General features: G+C 37.8%; 2 protein-coding genes across 3 annotated transcripts; one reads left to right on the top strand and one right to left on the bottom strand.

Annotated features, from left to right (window-relative positions):
• Positions 1–2732: 2732 nt before the first annotated feature.
• vrtn (vertebrae development associated) lies at positions 2733–7201 on the bottom strand. Of its 2 annotated transcripts, none has more exons than XM_082148381.1 (2): positions 7045–7201; positions 2733–5775 (listed from the first exon to the last, which is right to left on the bottom strand). In XM_082148381.1, exon 2 carries the CDS (start codon positions 5771–5773, stop codon positions 3728–3730), a length of 2046 nt encoding a protein of 681 aa, XP_082004507.1. In that variant the 5' UTR covers positions 5774–5775; positions 7045–7201; the 3' UTR covers positions 2733–3727. The 2 variants fall into 2 exon arrangements, with proteins under 2 accessions (XP_082004507.1, XP_082004508.1); XM_082148382.1 differs by having other exon boundaries at positions 7040–7190.
• Positions 7202–11617: 4416 nt separating this feature from the next.
• On the top strand, positions 11618–13046 carry LOC309482305 (uncharacterized protein). Its single transcript, XM_082147647.1, has one exon. The coding sequence runs from the start codon at positions 11987–11989 to the stop codon at positions 12782–12784; it is 798 nt and encodes a 265-aa protein (XP_082003773.1). The 5' UTR covers positions 11618–11986; the 3' UTR covers positions 12785–13046.
• Positions 13047–15427: the final 2381 nt, after the last annotated feature.

Below are 15427 nucleotides of genomic sequence, written 5' to 3'. Positions count from 1 at the left end.
AAAAACAAACTAAAAATATGAACAAGACAATTATGTACACTAAATCACATAATCAAAAAATAAAATATTAATTGAAGTAATTGTTTTCATGAGTTGTAGTTCATATCGGAACGCTTATAGCGACCAAACAAACTTGTAATGCGATCAGGGAAAACCCCTCGGATGGTACGTTTTCAGTAAGGTCTAAAAATAGGTCGAATGTCAGGTTTTTGTTTTTGTTTTGTTTAGTTTTTTTGTCAAAATTGGGTTTTCAATAAATTATTATTCTATAACATCTTGTCTATCTTCTCTGATTATATCTTTGCAAAATTCACTAGTTTAGAGCAGAAAATAGCGATTTATAGTGGCAAGCTGAAAAGACTGTAGGTGTTTCTCTGTCAAGGATACTTCATTGGCAGGACTGGTCCTTCCAAGTCACTTCCTTCAGAGGCTAGGCGAGGCTCCTCTTTAGCATTTGGAGAACACGTTTTTCAACGGCTCTGGAACAACAGGCTAGCAAGTGCACGTCATTATGTCAGTGAAAATAAAAAACAGAGCGTTGCTATGGACGCAGTTCTGTTCACTCAGGCAATATAATAGTTTTTAAATCAATAAACTCCTTTTTAATCATATTGATTCTTTGACTGTCAAGTGTGTTTAAACAGTGCGGGTCAATTTGACCCATAACATAATGGATGTAATTATTTTTTAAAACAAATGTTTTGTAACGTAAATATACTTATATTTGAAAGCATATTGCCCCGTTAACGCTCCGACTCCGTTAACGTCCGACATTTAGAATTTTTTGAAAAAGATAGCAAAGCTGCGCGCATAGGATTGTGGGTGATTTGAGAGCGTGAAGAGCGCGAAGGCTACACATATGCATCCTTCCTGTATATGGGATATTTTTCGAACGAAGGACTCAGTCCTTGGTTGAAATTCCGAGGATCCTCGACATTGGAACAGTCCTTCGACGGATGTCGATGACGTAGCATCCTCGAAATTCTGGCTTCCGAGGATCCTTCCTTGACATTAGCCGTTTCTCAAACGGCTTGTGTCTTTCTCTTTAAGAACACGCACGGCGGAAGTGTAAAAAAATAAATAATAATAATTCGCCCATAGGTAGCGTTCTTTCTCTTAACACTACAAAGACAGTTCACCTATCAAAATAAACCACATAACATCTAGAATAAAGGTAGCCTATATCAGAGCGCATTTCCCTCCAGTCCTGTGTAAACTACAACTACAAGTTTAAAAAACAAAAAAAAGTTTTTTATCCAACGTTATCGTGAGATGCGGACCGGAGCACAAGAGAATGGAGTCTGAAGTAGCTGCTCGCTTAAAATATATATATATATATATATATATATATATATATATATATATATATTCAAAACGGTTTTCGCAGGATGAATTTGGAGTTCGTAAGCTTTCGAATGATACCTAATCTATGATGATTACTAAAATATGTGATATGAAAAAATGCAGGCAAGGAAAAAAGACAGTTAAACCCGTTTTTCTCAAAATTCCGTTCCTGAAAATCATAGCGATCAGCCGCCTTCAGAAAACCATAACTTTTATTACCGACAAACGATCAAATAAATAAAAACAGATTTGGAAAGGGCTTGAAACCAGATTTAACATGGTATCAAACCCTGTAATAGGTAAAATTTCACCATGTGATGGGTTTTCCCAGATCGCATCACAATTAATAATTTAATGTAATAACTTAAGAATCTATTGGAGGGGAAAAACAAACATTTAGCCATGTAAACTGAATACTAACTCTGAATACAATTATCAAGACTTACCTTTACTGATTTCTTATCTAAAAACTGTAGGCCTATGTGGCATTAAAAATGTGCATTTTGATTTAGAAGTAATAATATTAATTTATAACAAGTAATATGGGGAATTCCAGTAAGAGGTTGCAGAAAGGAGAACTCTGTAGCTCTAACAAATTATAATAATGCTGCTCCTAAAAAAGCCCTCCACTGCCATCTAGTGCATCTGTAGTCTACATACGGGCCTTCTCTTCTTCTGGATTGTATGCATGACGTGCAAAAACTGAAAAGAGGTTCACTGATATAAGTAAAAATGAAACCAGAAACAGGAAGAAAAGGTTTTGCTCTAACTCTTATGAATTTCTATCGTTTTCAATCGTTTTGGGGATGCTTATGAAGATCTGTTGTTCTTTTGATCTATCCATTAAAAAGGTGCAAATTCAAAACTGACTCACAGAGACGTGTTTATTTCTGCAGATTTCTGGCATCCATAAAGAAAAACACTCCTTAATTCTGATGCTCGTCCCTGAATGCTTGGCCTGTCAATTAGTTTCATGCTGTGAGGTGAACACTTCTACAGTGTCGATATGGAAAAATCTGGCAGAGGAGTGCTCCAGAAACACAAGACAAGACAGATATCACAGAGTTGATGAATCACACATCACACCAGCAAGCTCTCTCACTCTCATTTGCCATTTTTTAAACCAATTACACATTGAGAAAAATGTCAAGCTGATCATTTAAACATGCAGGTGCAACTTTTACTGGGCCAATTTAAACAACAGTTTCTTCTCAAAGGCTGTTGGATTACAGTATCTGCCTAATCTGAAGTCAACATATTTATTTTCAGAATCAACCCCAGAGCATCTTTGTTCTCAACTCTAACAGAGATCTTTATTAACAAATTAACTCAACACTAGGTGGTAAAGTTTATAATACTTCATAAACATTCACCTACAGAGAGAACAGTGGGCATAAACCATATTTTATTGCACAGAGCAACTGGTCTCATACATGAGATGCTCAACATGATTAAATGAACAAAATTAGCATTGTGCTCATCCAATTCAGCAAAATGATCCAAGGAGCACATTGTGAACTTGTGTAATTTTTTAGTCAAGTTAACCCGAAAGTTATAGAACACCATAAACGTGAAGCTGAAAATAAAAAATAAAAAATCAGTTAGGTAGTTGAAGAACACAACTTCAGCAAACACTTCAATAATATCAAGTCAGATTGTCAAATATTTACACCTTTAGCAGCAAGAAAGAAAAAAAAAAATACATGTGTGAACTGAATCATGGTCAAAAACAACGTGCAAAACCGCAACAATTCAATTGTGAGAAATCCATTTTAAATTGGCCACAAAGTTTTCCCGAGCAGAGATCACATTCAATTGTCAGTATAAAAATATATATGTATAAAAGAAGAAATAAAGAACACTCCAATGTTAGAATTAAAATAATATACATTTTTGTTTAAGAAAATCCTCAACTGGAACTTTTTCAACTGGAAGATTATAGAATAAAACAAGTATAAAACAAAATAATAAAAATGAAAAAGACCCAAAAACAATTAAAAAGAAATAGACAAGAAAATAAAATGAACCTAATCAGACCTTAGAACTAATTTAAATTGTAAATATTTGGGGGTGGGGGTCAGAAGAGAGCCTGATAGTGTCTTTGAACTGCCTTTTGCCTGGGGGCCATCAGCACTTACCGTAGGTGGACACAAAGACTGTCTGATTTCACACACACGCAAATGTCCTTGAGCTAGAACCAAGTGGTCAAATAAAGGAAAAGGGCAAATAATTAAGATGCATGAACTGCAATTATGCGGGTGACTAAAAAAACAAACAGTCAGTCTCAAAGAAACATTGCATTGTGAACAAAAAAATTTAAAATAGCAGTGTCAGTTTTGGATGTAATTACTGGACTTTACAGTGGTGAAGAAAACAACAGCATTCAGCCATGAATTAATGGCACCCCGTGATGCAGAGCCCTTTTCCACATGTAGTAGGTGGAACGAGGAGTAAGAGGAAAGTAGGACCGGAACTCTTTGAATGTGGGAAAGGACTTCTCTTCAAAGCGTTGTTGCAAAAACAGCTTTGCTTGGGCCTTGAAATTAGCCAGTGCCACGACATCCATTACAAACATATGTTCATTATTGGACTGGTTAGGCAAAGTGTATTCAGGCAGTGTGAATTCAGAGGGACGAACTGTCTGTCCATTCAGGCAATCGATGTTCCCATCAAAAGTAAACATTCCTGGAGTTTTTATCTTTTCGAAGACCTCTGGTGAGATAGCCAAGCTCTGGGATTCCTCCGTCTCAGACATCATGACGGGCTTCTTTGTTTTCCCTTTCAAAGGATCTCTCCAGAGCCAGTAGAAAGAGGAGGAAACTGAAGGGAACTTGAGTTTGAATTTAATGAAGGACATCTTTGACCTCCAGATGTGCATTTTGGCTTCTTCCCTTAACATTTTCCTCTGGTGGTATGCCAGCCACAGGTTCCTTTGTTTGCGTCTGGAGATCTTCACTCTTGGTGACAGTTTTTGTCTGTCAAACTTAGCAATGGACACTTGACTTCTGGGACTCTGGGTTTTATCAGCATCTGAGCTTTCCTCGCTGCTACCTGAGAGCTCTTTGAAAGGTGTGAACAGCATTGCTTCCCTCCTCCAGTTGTAGTATGTGGATCTGGAGATGCCTGGAAACCTTCTTTTGAAAATTCTGTAGGGGAAGGAGGCGTTCGCAATGATACAGTTCTGCAAGCTCTTCTTCGCCTCCTGCATCAAGGCCACATTTTGGGCCCGTTCTCCTTCCAGTTTCTCGCACTTCAACGCCAACATGCTAGCAAAGCTCCCTTGGTTGGGCTTCTTCTTGACTTCTGGTGAGGACCAGTAGTCCTGTTCAGTGCTGTCTCCAGGACTCAGCTCCCCTGTAGAGCCGCCCGAGATGCTGCAAGTAGACACAAGCTCTTGCTTCCACGCGTAATACGTGGATCTTGGAATTTCTGGGAAAAGCCCTTTAAAGTGGCTGAGGGGAATCAGCTTCCCTTGCTTGTAGGATGTCAGGAAAAAGTGTTTGGCCTCATACCTGGCCACCGATTTCTTGTGGTACTCGATGCTTTGCCTCTTCCAGCGGTAAAAGGTGCTCTTGGTGATATTGAACTTGTCTTTGAGGTTGGAGTACGACAGCTGGGCATCCTGATTCAGAAGCTCCAGGGACTTTACCGAGGGCATTCGCTGCTCGCTGTTGGGACTCCCGATTTTGAGGTCGCCAGCATGAATCAAAGCTACAAAGTTGAGGGGTTTGAAAACAGAGCCTGCCTCCAGGTCGCCCGACCACATGATGTGAAGGGTCAAGGGCTCAGAGTCTTTCAACCATGTCCTTGGGCGAATGAGTCGATTAAAATAGGGCCGAATCTTTAAATTGAACATGGGATAAACCGAATAAATGTTGCACTGCAGGACAGACGCCAGCGCATACACGTGCCACATGTTTGCAAACGAGCCAGGGAAGCAGGAGGCCTTGACATCTGCGTCGAAGATGGCCTCCAGCACCTGAATCGGCAGATTGAGCATGTCCTGAGACTCCTCGGTGCAGAGGGAAAACCTTACAGCCTGCAGCATCACCTTAGAGTCGATCATACCACACAGGTAGTATCTCTTCCAGAGAAGCATCTCCACCACTGTCCTGACCTGCAGCTCCAGACTCAGGCACGTAGAGCCCACTAGAAGCATGCTAGCTGCCTCAAACAGCATGTTTCCTTCTCCTTTGCAGACCAGAGGGAGCAAACCCGCCGGGGCGTCTGCCGGATACAGTCTGTGAGCTAGTGCGTCGATGCCAAGCCATGAGGAGATCTCAGAGCAGAGTGCTGAAGGAAGACAGAAAGAGGCCAGGGCCTGTTCCACCTCCACAGCAACTTTAGTGAGGGCATCAAGACCCACGCACTCTGTGGCCTCCTGCAGCTCCCCTAAGACTGAGAGCACCACCTCCATCCTCTGAATCATGCCTACGCAGAAAACACATGAAGAAATAACAACAAGATTAACATTAGCAGATCTATATTTTGAGGGGTTGCAAAATGTGCATATATTTTTTTAATAGACAGATGTAAAATATCTATGAAGAGAGATATCTACTTCAGCACTGTGATGAGAAAAAAATCTAAAACATTTATGAAATGAAATTAGTTTTTTGCATAATGCAAATAGTAGTGATAATAACAGGAGGACCTATGAATCATAATAATATACGATTCAATTTGATCAAGTTACTAGTCATTGCATTGTCATTTTAAAATATGATAATGCTGCAGTAATATGTAAAATGACGATGCGATGACTTGCAATTTGACAAAATTTAATCGTTAACTAATTTCTGTGACCAAAATTTACTTTTCGGTTTGAACTGTCTAAAATAATTGATAATAATGATCATTTCACACAGCACTGACAACTAATACTGTCTAGATTTCATGTGCACATTTTACATCATTGTTTAGTTCCAGTTTTCCCCTCTTAAAATTGCTGAAGCTCAAGAAAAAGTAGAAGCCTATTGCATATAACACTTATAAGGTGTATCTGTCTCTCTCTATATATATTAATAATAATAATAATAATATATTATTATATTAACATTATATATTAATAATGATTACATGTACTCATGTCAGTAGTCACAGAGCCCCGTTTTGATTAAGAAACTGATTGATTCACATCATAAAATGGCATATTTATGTCTTATGTTAATTGAAAAAGTAAATATGCATTTATTCTCGGTTTATCAATCCATTTTTCCACAGCTGTGTGGAATTTTTATATATATATATATATATATATATATATATACACACACATACATATATATAGGCCATCAAAAGAGTAGGCTAGGTGAATATGTATTAAATGGAAACAAGAAACGGCAAGCCATTACACAGAGATCAGTAACAGATACACTTAACTAATAATACAGTGACGCCTAAACGCAACTGAGACGAGCCTACGTTGACAAGGCGAAAAAACACAGTTCAGACGAAAACTTAGCACTTTCGTTACTTTTTAGCATGCACGGTTACGCATTAACAGTTTGTCAATTTTCTTTGAAAACGACAATTAAGTTGGCCTAACTCAATTAAGTAAATGAGAAAATAAGATAAAATAGGCCTACACTTGAGAAAACAAAAGTGGATTAACTGAATTATTCCGAACAATTACAAACAATTTCATTCAGAGTAAACTATTCAAACGGACAAAATTATCGCGCAAATAGCCTACCTTACCTAGCTTTTTACTGTTTCCTCCCTTGAGGTTTAAATCCGTTCGTAAAGCAGTCAGGAATTGCAAAACTGCGACCGTCTCACAACTCCAAGTTTAATCCATTGTGTGAGGTGGACAACGTGCTCATCATAGGTGACAACGAGCGCAATCTGAACCCACGCAGTGGAAATTTCACATGATAAGGGAGGGACCTCCCTCCAGGAAATTGTCAATCACTGAGTTGCGTTGTATACACACACACACACACACACACACACACACACACACACACACACATATAATATAATGAGGACTTCTCTCTGACACAATGGTTTTTATACAAATTTTTATTATAGGCTACCCTATAAACTTCACAAAACGGTTAATAGTAGCAGATTTAAAGTGAAACACAATTTGACTCATTTAGTGGCCTTACAAATAGTGAATTCCACACATTTCGACATACTTCGCTATATCTGTGAGGATGTTTTCCAAATCATTTTGAACTTACTGATATAGACAAACCTGTCCACACACACAGGCCCTTGGAAGATCATTTTCAATGTGAAGTGTAAACAAAAGCCAACTTTTTTATATCAGTTCCACCAAATATATGCAAATGATGTAAAAGTGCTGCATTTTAAATTAGATAATTTATTGAGTTTAATGATATATATATATATATATATATATATATATATATATATATATATATATATATATATATATATATAAAAGTATGGATAATTTATGGTAAAGCTGCATTGTTTGCAAATGCTGTCACGTTTGAACTGTATTCATTGTTACTTTAATCTGTTAAGTAATGTTACTTTAGAAAAGGCCTATACTAAAAATGAACAGTCTCTCTACACAAAGTTTGAATGAGAAGTTTGTTGCAAAGTTCAGCCTTATATGTTTGCATTTTTATATTAGCAATAACACTTCAAAAATGAAAAGATTTTAAATGGACAACCAAGTTTGAATAGGGTATATTGCTTCCTTAGTAATTAAAGTTAAGCTTCACTGCGCTTTTGGAGTTAGCCAATTATCATTGAGGAATGCTGGAAATTTCCATTTCCATAGCTCAAAGTGAACTCCCTCAGACAATGGCTTTGAAGTGTTTTCTTTCCATGCCAAAAGCCTGGGGTTCAGTTTCAATCAGATAGATTTTTCTGTATACCCGGGGATGTGTTTAGTTTAGTGTTCTCTTTTAATGGATTAGAAAGACCTTGTTTTCCATTTGAACCCCCTGAACACATTCTCAGGATTCCATAAATTCAGCAGGTATGCAATTTTCTAAAACCATTTCCCTTTTAGTCATAGTGCTGCTCATGCTCCAGTTATCTCACTAAAAGACAAGTCAGACCAGCAGGACACACAAGGTCAAGCTCACAAATTTGTTGATTGGAGTTATAGAGCAGACAGTATGTGCAAATGGCAGAGAGAGAGGGAGATCTGGGAAGGTGTATATCTGCCTCATGTTTCTTCAGGGTATCACTTTTAACACTTCTGCCTGTCCACCTTTTGCACCCTTTCACAGAACCTTTTGTTTCTACTCCTTCAGCCACACCCCCCCTCCACATCAGCCTGACCTCATCTACCCCTACATCTCTCCCGCTGAATTGATCCTCTCCACTCCAGTTTTTTTAGGGGAGAGAGCTTGGTGCCAGGCTTAAAACAATGTGGAAGATCCCTCTAGCGTGTATTTATTTATTCTTATGCCAATTATTGGTTCAGTTGTCTTAAACGGCCAGTCCGAAAGTTGCAAGTCAAACAAACTTGAACTCTGAGTCAATGCTGTTATGGTATATATGGGTGAATCGTGCCTGTGAGGAGCTGTAATGTAAAAACTCACTGAAATGCTGAAATGTTGATGAGCCGTTGTGTGCTACAACACCTCAAGTGTTCTCTTTCCATCCTGTGCTTAAAATGCAAATGGAGCAACATTGGGTCGGCTCCGGTAGTCTGCCACATGCTGAGGTTGTATGTATGTGCTGGGGTATGGGCCGTGCTTGTGTATGTTGGGGGGTCGAGGGGGGTCGTCAAAGATCTGTGGGACACAGACAAGGAGAGTCTTGCAACCCTTTGTTCTTGAGCTTGGCCGTGTGGACTCAGGCACAGTCAAGAGCAGGCCCTTGACACCTATTGGGGCATCTCAACATGGGTTCTGCTTTCGTTAAAGCATATGCAGTCAGTTTGCTTCTAAACAGCGTTTCACCTCATTAACTGACAAATACAAACTAAAGGTGCGTAGAGATAAGGACACACATTTTTTGATGCCATTGTTCCTTATTTTCTAAAATTCTGGTTAAGAACTTAAGTTCACACTGGCAATATTAAAATGTATTTATTTAGTTATTTGTATTTCAATGTGATTTTTTTTCAAGGAAATAAACTATTAAGAATTTTTTTCTTTTATGAAAATAAATCTGCACTTTCTTTATTTAAAAAAAACGGCAAATAAAGGGATAGTTCACCCAAAAATGAAAATTCTTTCATCATTGACTCACCCTCAAGTTATTCCAAACCTGTATGAGGTTCTTTCTTCTATTGAACACAAAAGAAGATATTTTGAAGAATAATGGTAACCAAACAGATGATGGACCCCATTGGAAGAAAAAATACTATGGAAATAAATGATGACAGAATTTTCATTTTTGGGTGAACTATCCCTTTAAGTGACTTAATATCAATTAAGTTATTTGATAAAATAAGAGAAAACACACTAAAGAAAATAAATGTACCCTTGTGCTAATAATGAATATAGTGCAAAGTAAACTATTCAAACAAACAAACAAACAAGCTTAATTAAAATATCAACTGTTTTAAATTAATTTGCCGTTACTGTTTTATTTGTTGTCATCAAATTTACTCTTACTATGTATAGGATGTTGGTCTAATGTCTTTAACCCACACACAATGTCTTCACTGAGGTCATTATTTCCTGTAATGGGGGTTTGTTTTCACGCATATAGAGTACAAACAAAATAAAAACGTGTTTTAAGCCATAGAAATGAAGAACACCTTTTTGTGGAATTAAACCGTTTGGGAATGTTTTTAAGATTTTTTTTGCATGTGGTATCACAACTTCACCCTGACCAAGACAGAAAGGCACACTTGCTAAATAAGGAATACAACTCACCAAGGTGAGTTCATGCTCGAGGAATTGTAACTGCTTTAGTCCTTATTTAGCAACTTGCTAACAACTTACATTTAAAAAATAACAGCTTCAAAATCCCACCAAAAATTAGGAAGGAACCCAAATTTTTGCTCTTTTGGGTTAGCCTGCAATTTGACATCATGACTGAATGGCTCTAATGGGAAGTATGACACACTGCTGTTGTGAAAAGTTTAATGGTTGTGGTTACAAGGGTGTAGCTTCTAGCAAACTGAAAAATGGGTAATGTGACATATTTCTCCATCTTCAGATTTGATCCCACACATAGTGGCTTGCTACTAAGCATTTACATTTACTCAGCCGAGTCCACGTTACGGAGATTAAAGTCCTGAATACTTGTATAACACTAACTCCCCCCCAAAAAAGGCTGTTATTGTCCTGCATTGCTAAAAGTCAAGCCATCTAGTGGCAACACTTGTCCTCTGTGTTTTCTCTATTGTCTGGTTACTGGAGAAAAAAAAGAAAAGGAGAAAGAAAACCAGCTGTGTGAAAAACATGTTGAGAGGTGTCAAACGGACAGTAAGTAAAAATGACAAGCTTGCTTTGGGAGTACACAGAATGAGACATCAAATCTATCTTCTCTCCAAACCTCTTCAAATATCTCTCTTCAGACAATCAGATATATTGTATCATCACAATAACCAACAGCAATTATAGTGTACCTTGTTTGACCAATAAATTAAATATTGACTTGTAATATGCTAATAAAATAATAATAAAAAATCAGTAATAGTGCAGTGTAGCTGTTTGCCCAGCTGGTGGCATCAGTTCATTGATGAAAATCCATGAATAATGTGCCAAAACAAAGGCACTCAGCACAACAAAAGCAATATTTGACAAAAGTCATAAACCATTCTATATCTGAAATAGCCAAAAAGTGTATGTCCTTTAGACAGATCCGGTAAAACCTTTGACTAGTTTCTAGTTTCTAAAAACTACCCTCCAAATTAAACTATTCAATACATAATATATTTAATAACCTATATTTTTAAATATAGCCAATATGAAAACAACTGTCCTGCGCCAGGGTTTCTAAAACAGGATAGAAAACTATTAATCGAATCAATACCGGTGACAACTGCAATTTGTAAAAATGGCTATTTTGTACAGTTGTTTAATATATAGCCTATAAAGTTGCTAGAAATGTGTGGTTGACGTTAAGTTTCAAGCAGAGACAGTGTCCTGCAAAAAACAGAATTGCCCTACCTATTTTATAATTATTTATAAGCGAATTGATAAATGCAATACTGTTCAAATGTATTTGTGGTTAAATATGATACAGTTTCCCTTTAAATGTAACCATGTCCTATGTTATTTGTCAGCTACCCAAACACAGTCAGGGGGATTCTGACAGGATGACGTTTGCTGTGGGCAGCGACTTGTTAGTGCGCACTAGTAAGACCCACCTCCATTCATTTTAGCTGTAGCACAAGGTCCCTTCACTGCACAAACACAGAGGCTGTCTTGATGTCAGTTCTCATGTCATTTAGCAGATGAATCCCATCTCTGCTCTGTTTTAGACAGAGTTAGATTGGTTTAGCTTACCGGTCATCTCTGCATGGAATAACGACCACACGCTACTGTCATGCTGGAAACATCTCGCTATTGGATCGATATTGGATCGGATTTGCAAGATTGGAGGAATGATGAATGAATAAAAAACAGCGACGTGGATAATCGACAAGCGCTGTGTTTTAAACCGTCAGCAGTTCTCTTGAATTAGTCGTCAATAACAAGCGTTCAAGACGGACGGCGTACTGGAGCACAGAGGGAGAATCCGCACGAACATGAGGGAACGGGACTTTATGCCCAACATGGAACGGGGCAAACCGGCTACATACACGGGAGATAAAAAAGCTAAAATGGCTGCTAAAACCAATAAAAAGTGGGTGAGACTGGCTACTGTAATTGCATATGTTTTGTCAGTCTCTTTAGCTGCTATAATACTGGCAATTTATTACAGTTTGATATGGAAACCGACGTCTGCCTCTGTGTCTGGACGGTCAGATGTGTTGGTGACGGCCGCAATGATGCCCATAAACACAAGTAATATCACAACAAGTGATGTACCAACAATTACCAAGATGAATAATACACCACCGATGAGCTTGAGATCAACACAGACTCCCACCTCCACTTCTCCACAGGGACAACTGCACTTGGTTGACAACAAAGGTCATGAAGGCCTTCCGAATATCCCCACAACAAAAACTGAGAAAACTGACCAAATAGGAACATTTGACCCAATACACATTCACGAAAAACCATTTAGTTTCAGTACAGCAGAAGTTAGCGATGAGTCGAAAACTAGTATTCTAGTAGCAGGTGCACCAATTGAACCTCCTTCGGCGCATGGAGCCACATCTTCGACTAAACAAAACGTCTATGGTAGTTCTAGGTTCGGCACCCCTGAGAATCAGCCAAATATTTGGGATTCAGCCTCTCCCACAACTGACCAAACATCTTGGACAAGCTACAGTGACTCGTCTTTGACAGAACATGGTCTAGAATTAATGGAGGGTTCGTCACCGTTGCAAGAGGAGTTGGTTACCAAGGACACAGAGAATGCAGCTATTGGAGTGTGACACCAGATTATTTCTGTGGCATCACTGGCGTGTAATTATATGACATTATCGGCGATGACTGTGCAGTGAGAGAAATAACAACTGTGAATGTCATACAGTTTCTATTCATTTTGTTTCTTTTTCAAGGACAGAAACTGTGTTGACCTACCTGTTCTATAACCCGGAAAGCTCTTTTATAGAGTGCAACAGTCAGGTTCCAGAAGTAAAAATCGTATTTATTTTCTCCAAAGGGGAATTCATTTTGAATTGAAACTAATAAACACAGACTGACTGTGAGCTACGAGGTTGTTCATTAATGGTATGTGTTTTTATTTAAGCTACCAGCCCGCATTATTTCTGATCACACATTATATATATTTTTAAATAATAGTGTTTAACAGCGTTTTCATGTGTGTTTCATGAGATCGTATAGTTCTAAAAGCCATTAAGTACACAGTCATGTACCTTGATCTTTTTTTCCCAAGATTTTCACATCATATAGCTTCAAATCAAAGTTTGTAATGTGATTATCTCATACCTGGTTTGGTTCATGGCTTACAACTCTTTAATGGAGTATATATATTTTTCAGAACCATTCAGGCCGTTGAAAAAGTGGCCGGGCACTGCTGCACTCTATAATTCGTTTGTAATCACAGCCATGCTGATATTCAGAACAACAGAAGGATTATATTGCTTATATTGCTTTTATACAACAGTTCTATACACATGGAAATGAATATCCAGTAACTTACATGTTAGACAAAAATTTACCAGTTAGTTTGTATATTTCTTTCCAATGAAAATAGTTCCAAGAGAAGTCAAAGCATCAAATCTTTAGATGTGCAACAGACGTAGGCCAGTAAGAGTTGTGTGTGTAAACCTCACTCCTCTTGCCACAAGAGGCATGCCAGTGACTGCAGTTTTAGCGTCCTTGTTAGTGCACCCGCCTCCTACGCCGGAGACCCCGGTTCGAATCCCGCTCAGAGCGGGTTGAGTAAGACCGGTTACATTTGGTGCCGTGACCCGTATGGAAGTGAGGTTTAGGGGGATGAGTGTAATGGACGTAGGCCAGTAAGAGTTGTGCATGTAAACCTCAAGAGATTGCGGTCTTTAGCGTCCTTGTTAGCACGGCTCCCAAGCCTGAGACTCCGGTTCGGATTCCACTTGCAGCGGGTCGAGTACGACCGGTAACACATGTCATGAAGCAGCACAGAATAAACGCCGGTCTGGAGCAGCTTATGTGAGTGAACAACATGATGATGTCCTTTAGACAGGATGATGTCCGTTAGAACAACATGATGATGTCCTTTGGAACAACAGGAAAATTAGCCATTCACATCACCAACATCGGACACACATCCTTCAGTAGCATCTATTTCATTGTGTAGTAATTGTGAGCAACACTGTTTAAAGCAAGTTAAAACACTTTGCCAATAGAGTTCAGGAATGCAATATCTATCTGAATGCAAAATACCTGGCTAGTAGGAAGAATACACTGTGCAAACTCACCCATGTTGAAAGGGGTGTTTTATAAATCAGCGTGGGTTGAACAAGATATATAAGATGCAAAATATGATGTATGAATAAACAAATATTTTCCTTCAGTCCAGTGTTATTCAACTTGATTATAATGTATCCACCTTATGAATTAAGTGATGAATTATCTTATAAACAAAATGGTCCTGCTTAAACACCAGATAACATTTATATATCAGTTACACTGTTTAAATATAAAGCAGTTTTTTTTTTTTTTTTTTTTTTGAGGCCCTTGTTTTAAACTGGCACATATTTGGGAATTAAGCTTTTCCTGTAATTTTATTATTTTTTATTTAATAACATGATTAAATAAATAAAAAATGTGCAGTCATCCTTATTGAATAAAAAACATTAAACTTAAATCTAGTTATAGTACTAGTATTAAATGACTTTTTGGTCCATATTTTATACCAATATTTTTATATTTATATTTTATTTCAACAATAAGACCAACTTGTCAGGTTTTATTTCTCTTAATTAGACTCTTAGCGTAGAATTATTTTATAATTATTTAGTTTATATGTATTTAATAATTTTGGCTAGATTTAACCCAGATAACTCTAACTTTGAAATATGTCAGACTCATCAAAAAAAGTCAGATTTATGTTTCAAACCATTCTGTTTAAAGCACTTGAAGATAGCAGCAGGACACTCACAGTGACAGTAACCAGATGTCTGCACAAGTGTCCAATGCTCACAACTGAAGCTTATTGCCATCTCTGAATCATCAATCTCTCTGAGAATGCATGAAATGTAAACCAAACCCCACAGAGGAGTCTCAGATAATTATATATGCTTAGTCTGTATAAATACAAATAAGTTCATAGTAAGATGTCATATTGTATATGGGGAATTCAGTTAGTTTGTTACTGGAAATGAATGGATCAAGGGATAGTGCATTAGGGACACGACGCATTTAATCAGTGCAGTTCTGTCAAAAGGGAATTGTTTGCCTAATTAACACAGACTTTAACGTCATACTCTTTCAACTATTTGGCATCAAACCAAAGTAGTCCAATAAACAAAAATCTAGAAACAGTTCTAGAAACAAATTCTTGAACTCCTGTTAGACAAGCCATTTGTTGTTGCTGGTTTTAAAGTGACCTGAAGTATCTCTCGCCTCCAGCC

This window comes from Leuciscus leuciscus (assembly GCF_965113295.1).
Source record: "Leuciscus leuciscus genome assembly, chromosome: 19".
NCBI lineage: Eukaryota > Metazoa > Chordata > Actinopteri > Cypriniformes > Leuciscidae > Leuciscus > Leuciscus leuciscus.
This window is presented reverse-complemented; position numbering and strand designations above follow the sequence as displayed.

Coding starts and splice junctions, on each gene's coding strand:
- vrtn (XM_082148381.1), bottom strand. CDS start 5,773: ATGATTCAGAGGATGGAGGTGGTGCTCTCAGTCTTAGGGGAGCTGCAG.
- LOC309482305 (XM_082147647.1), top strand. CDS start 11,987: ATGAGGGAACGGGACTTTATGCCCAACATGGAACGGGGCAAACCGGCT.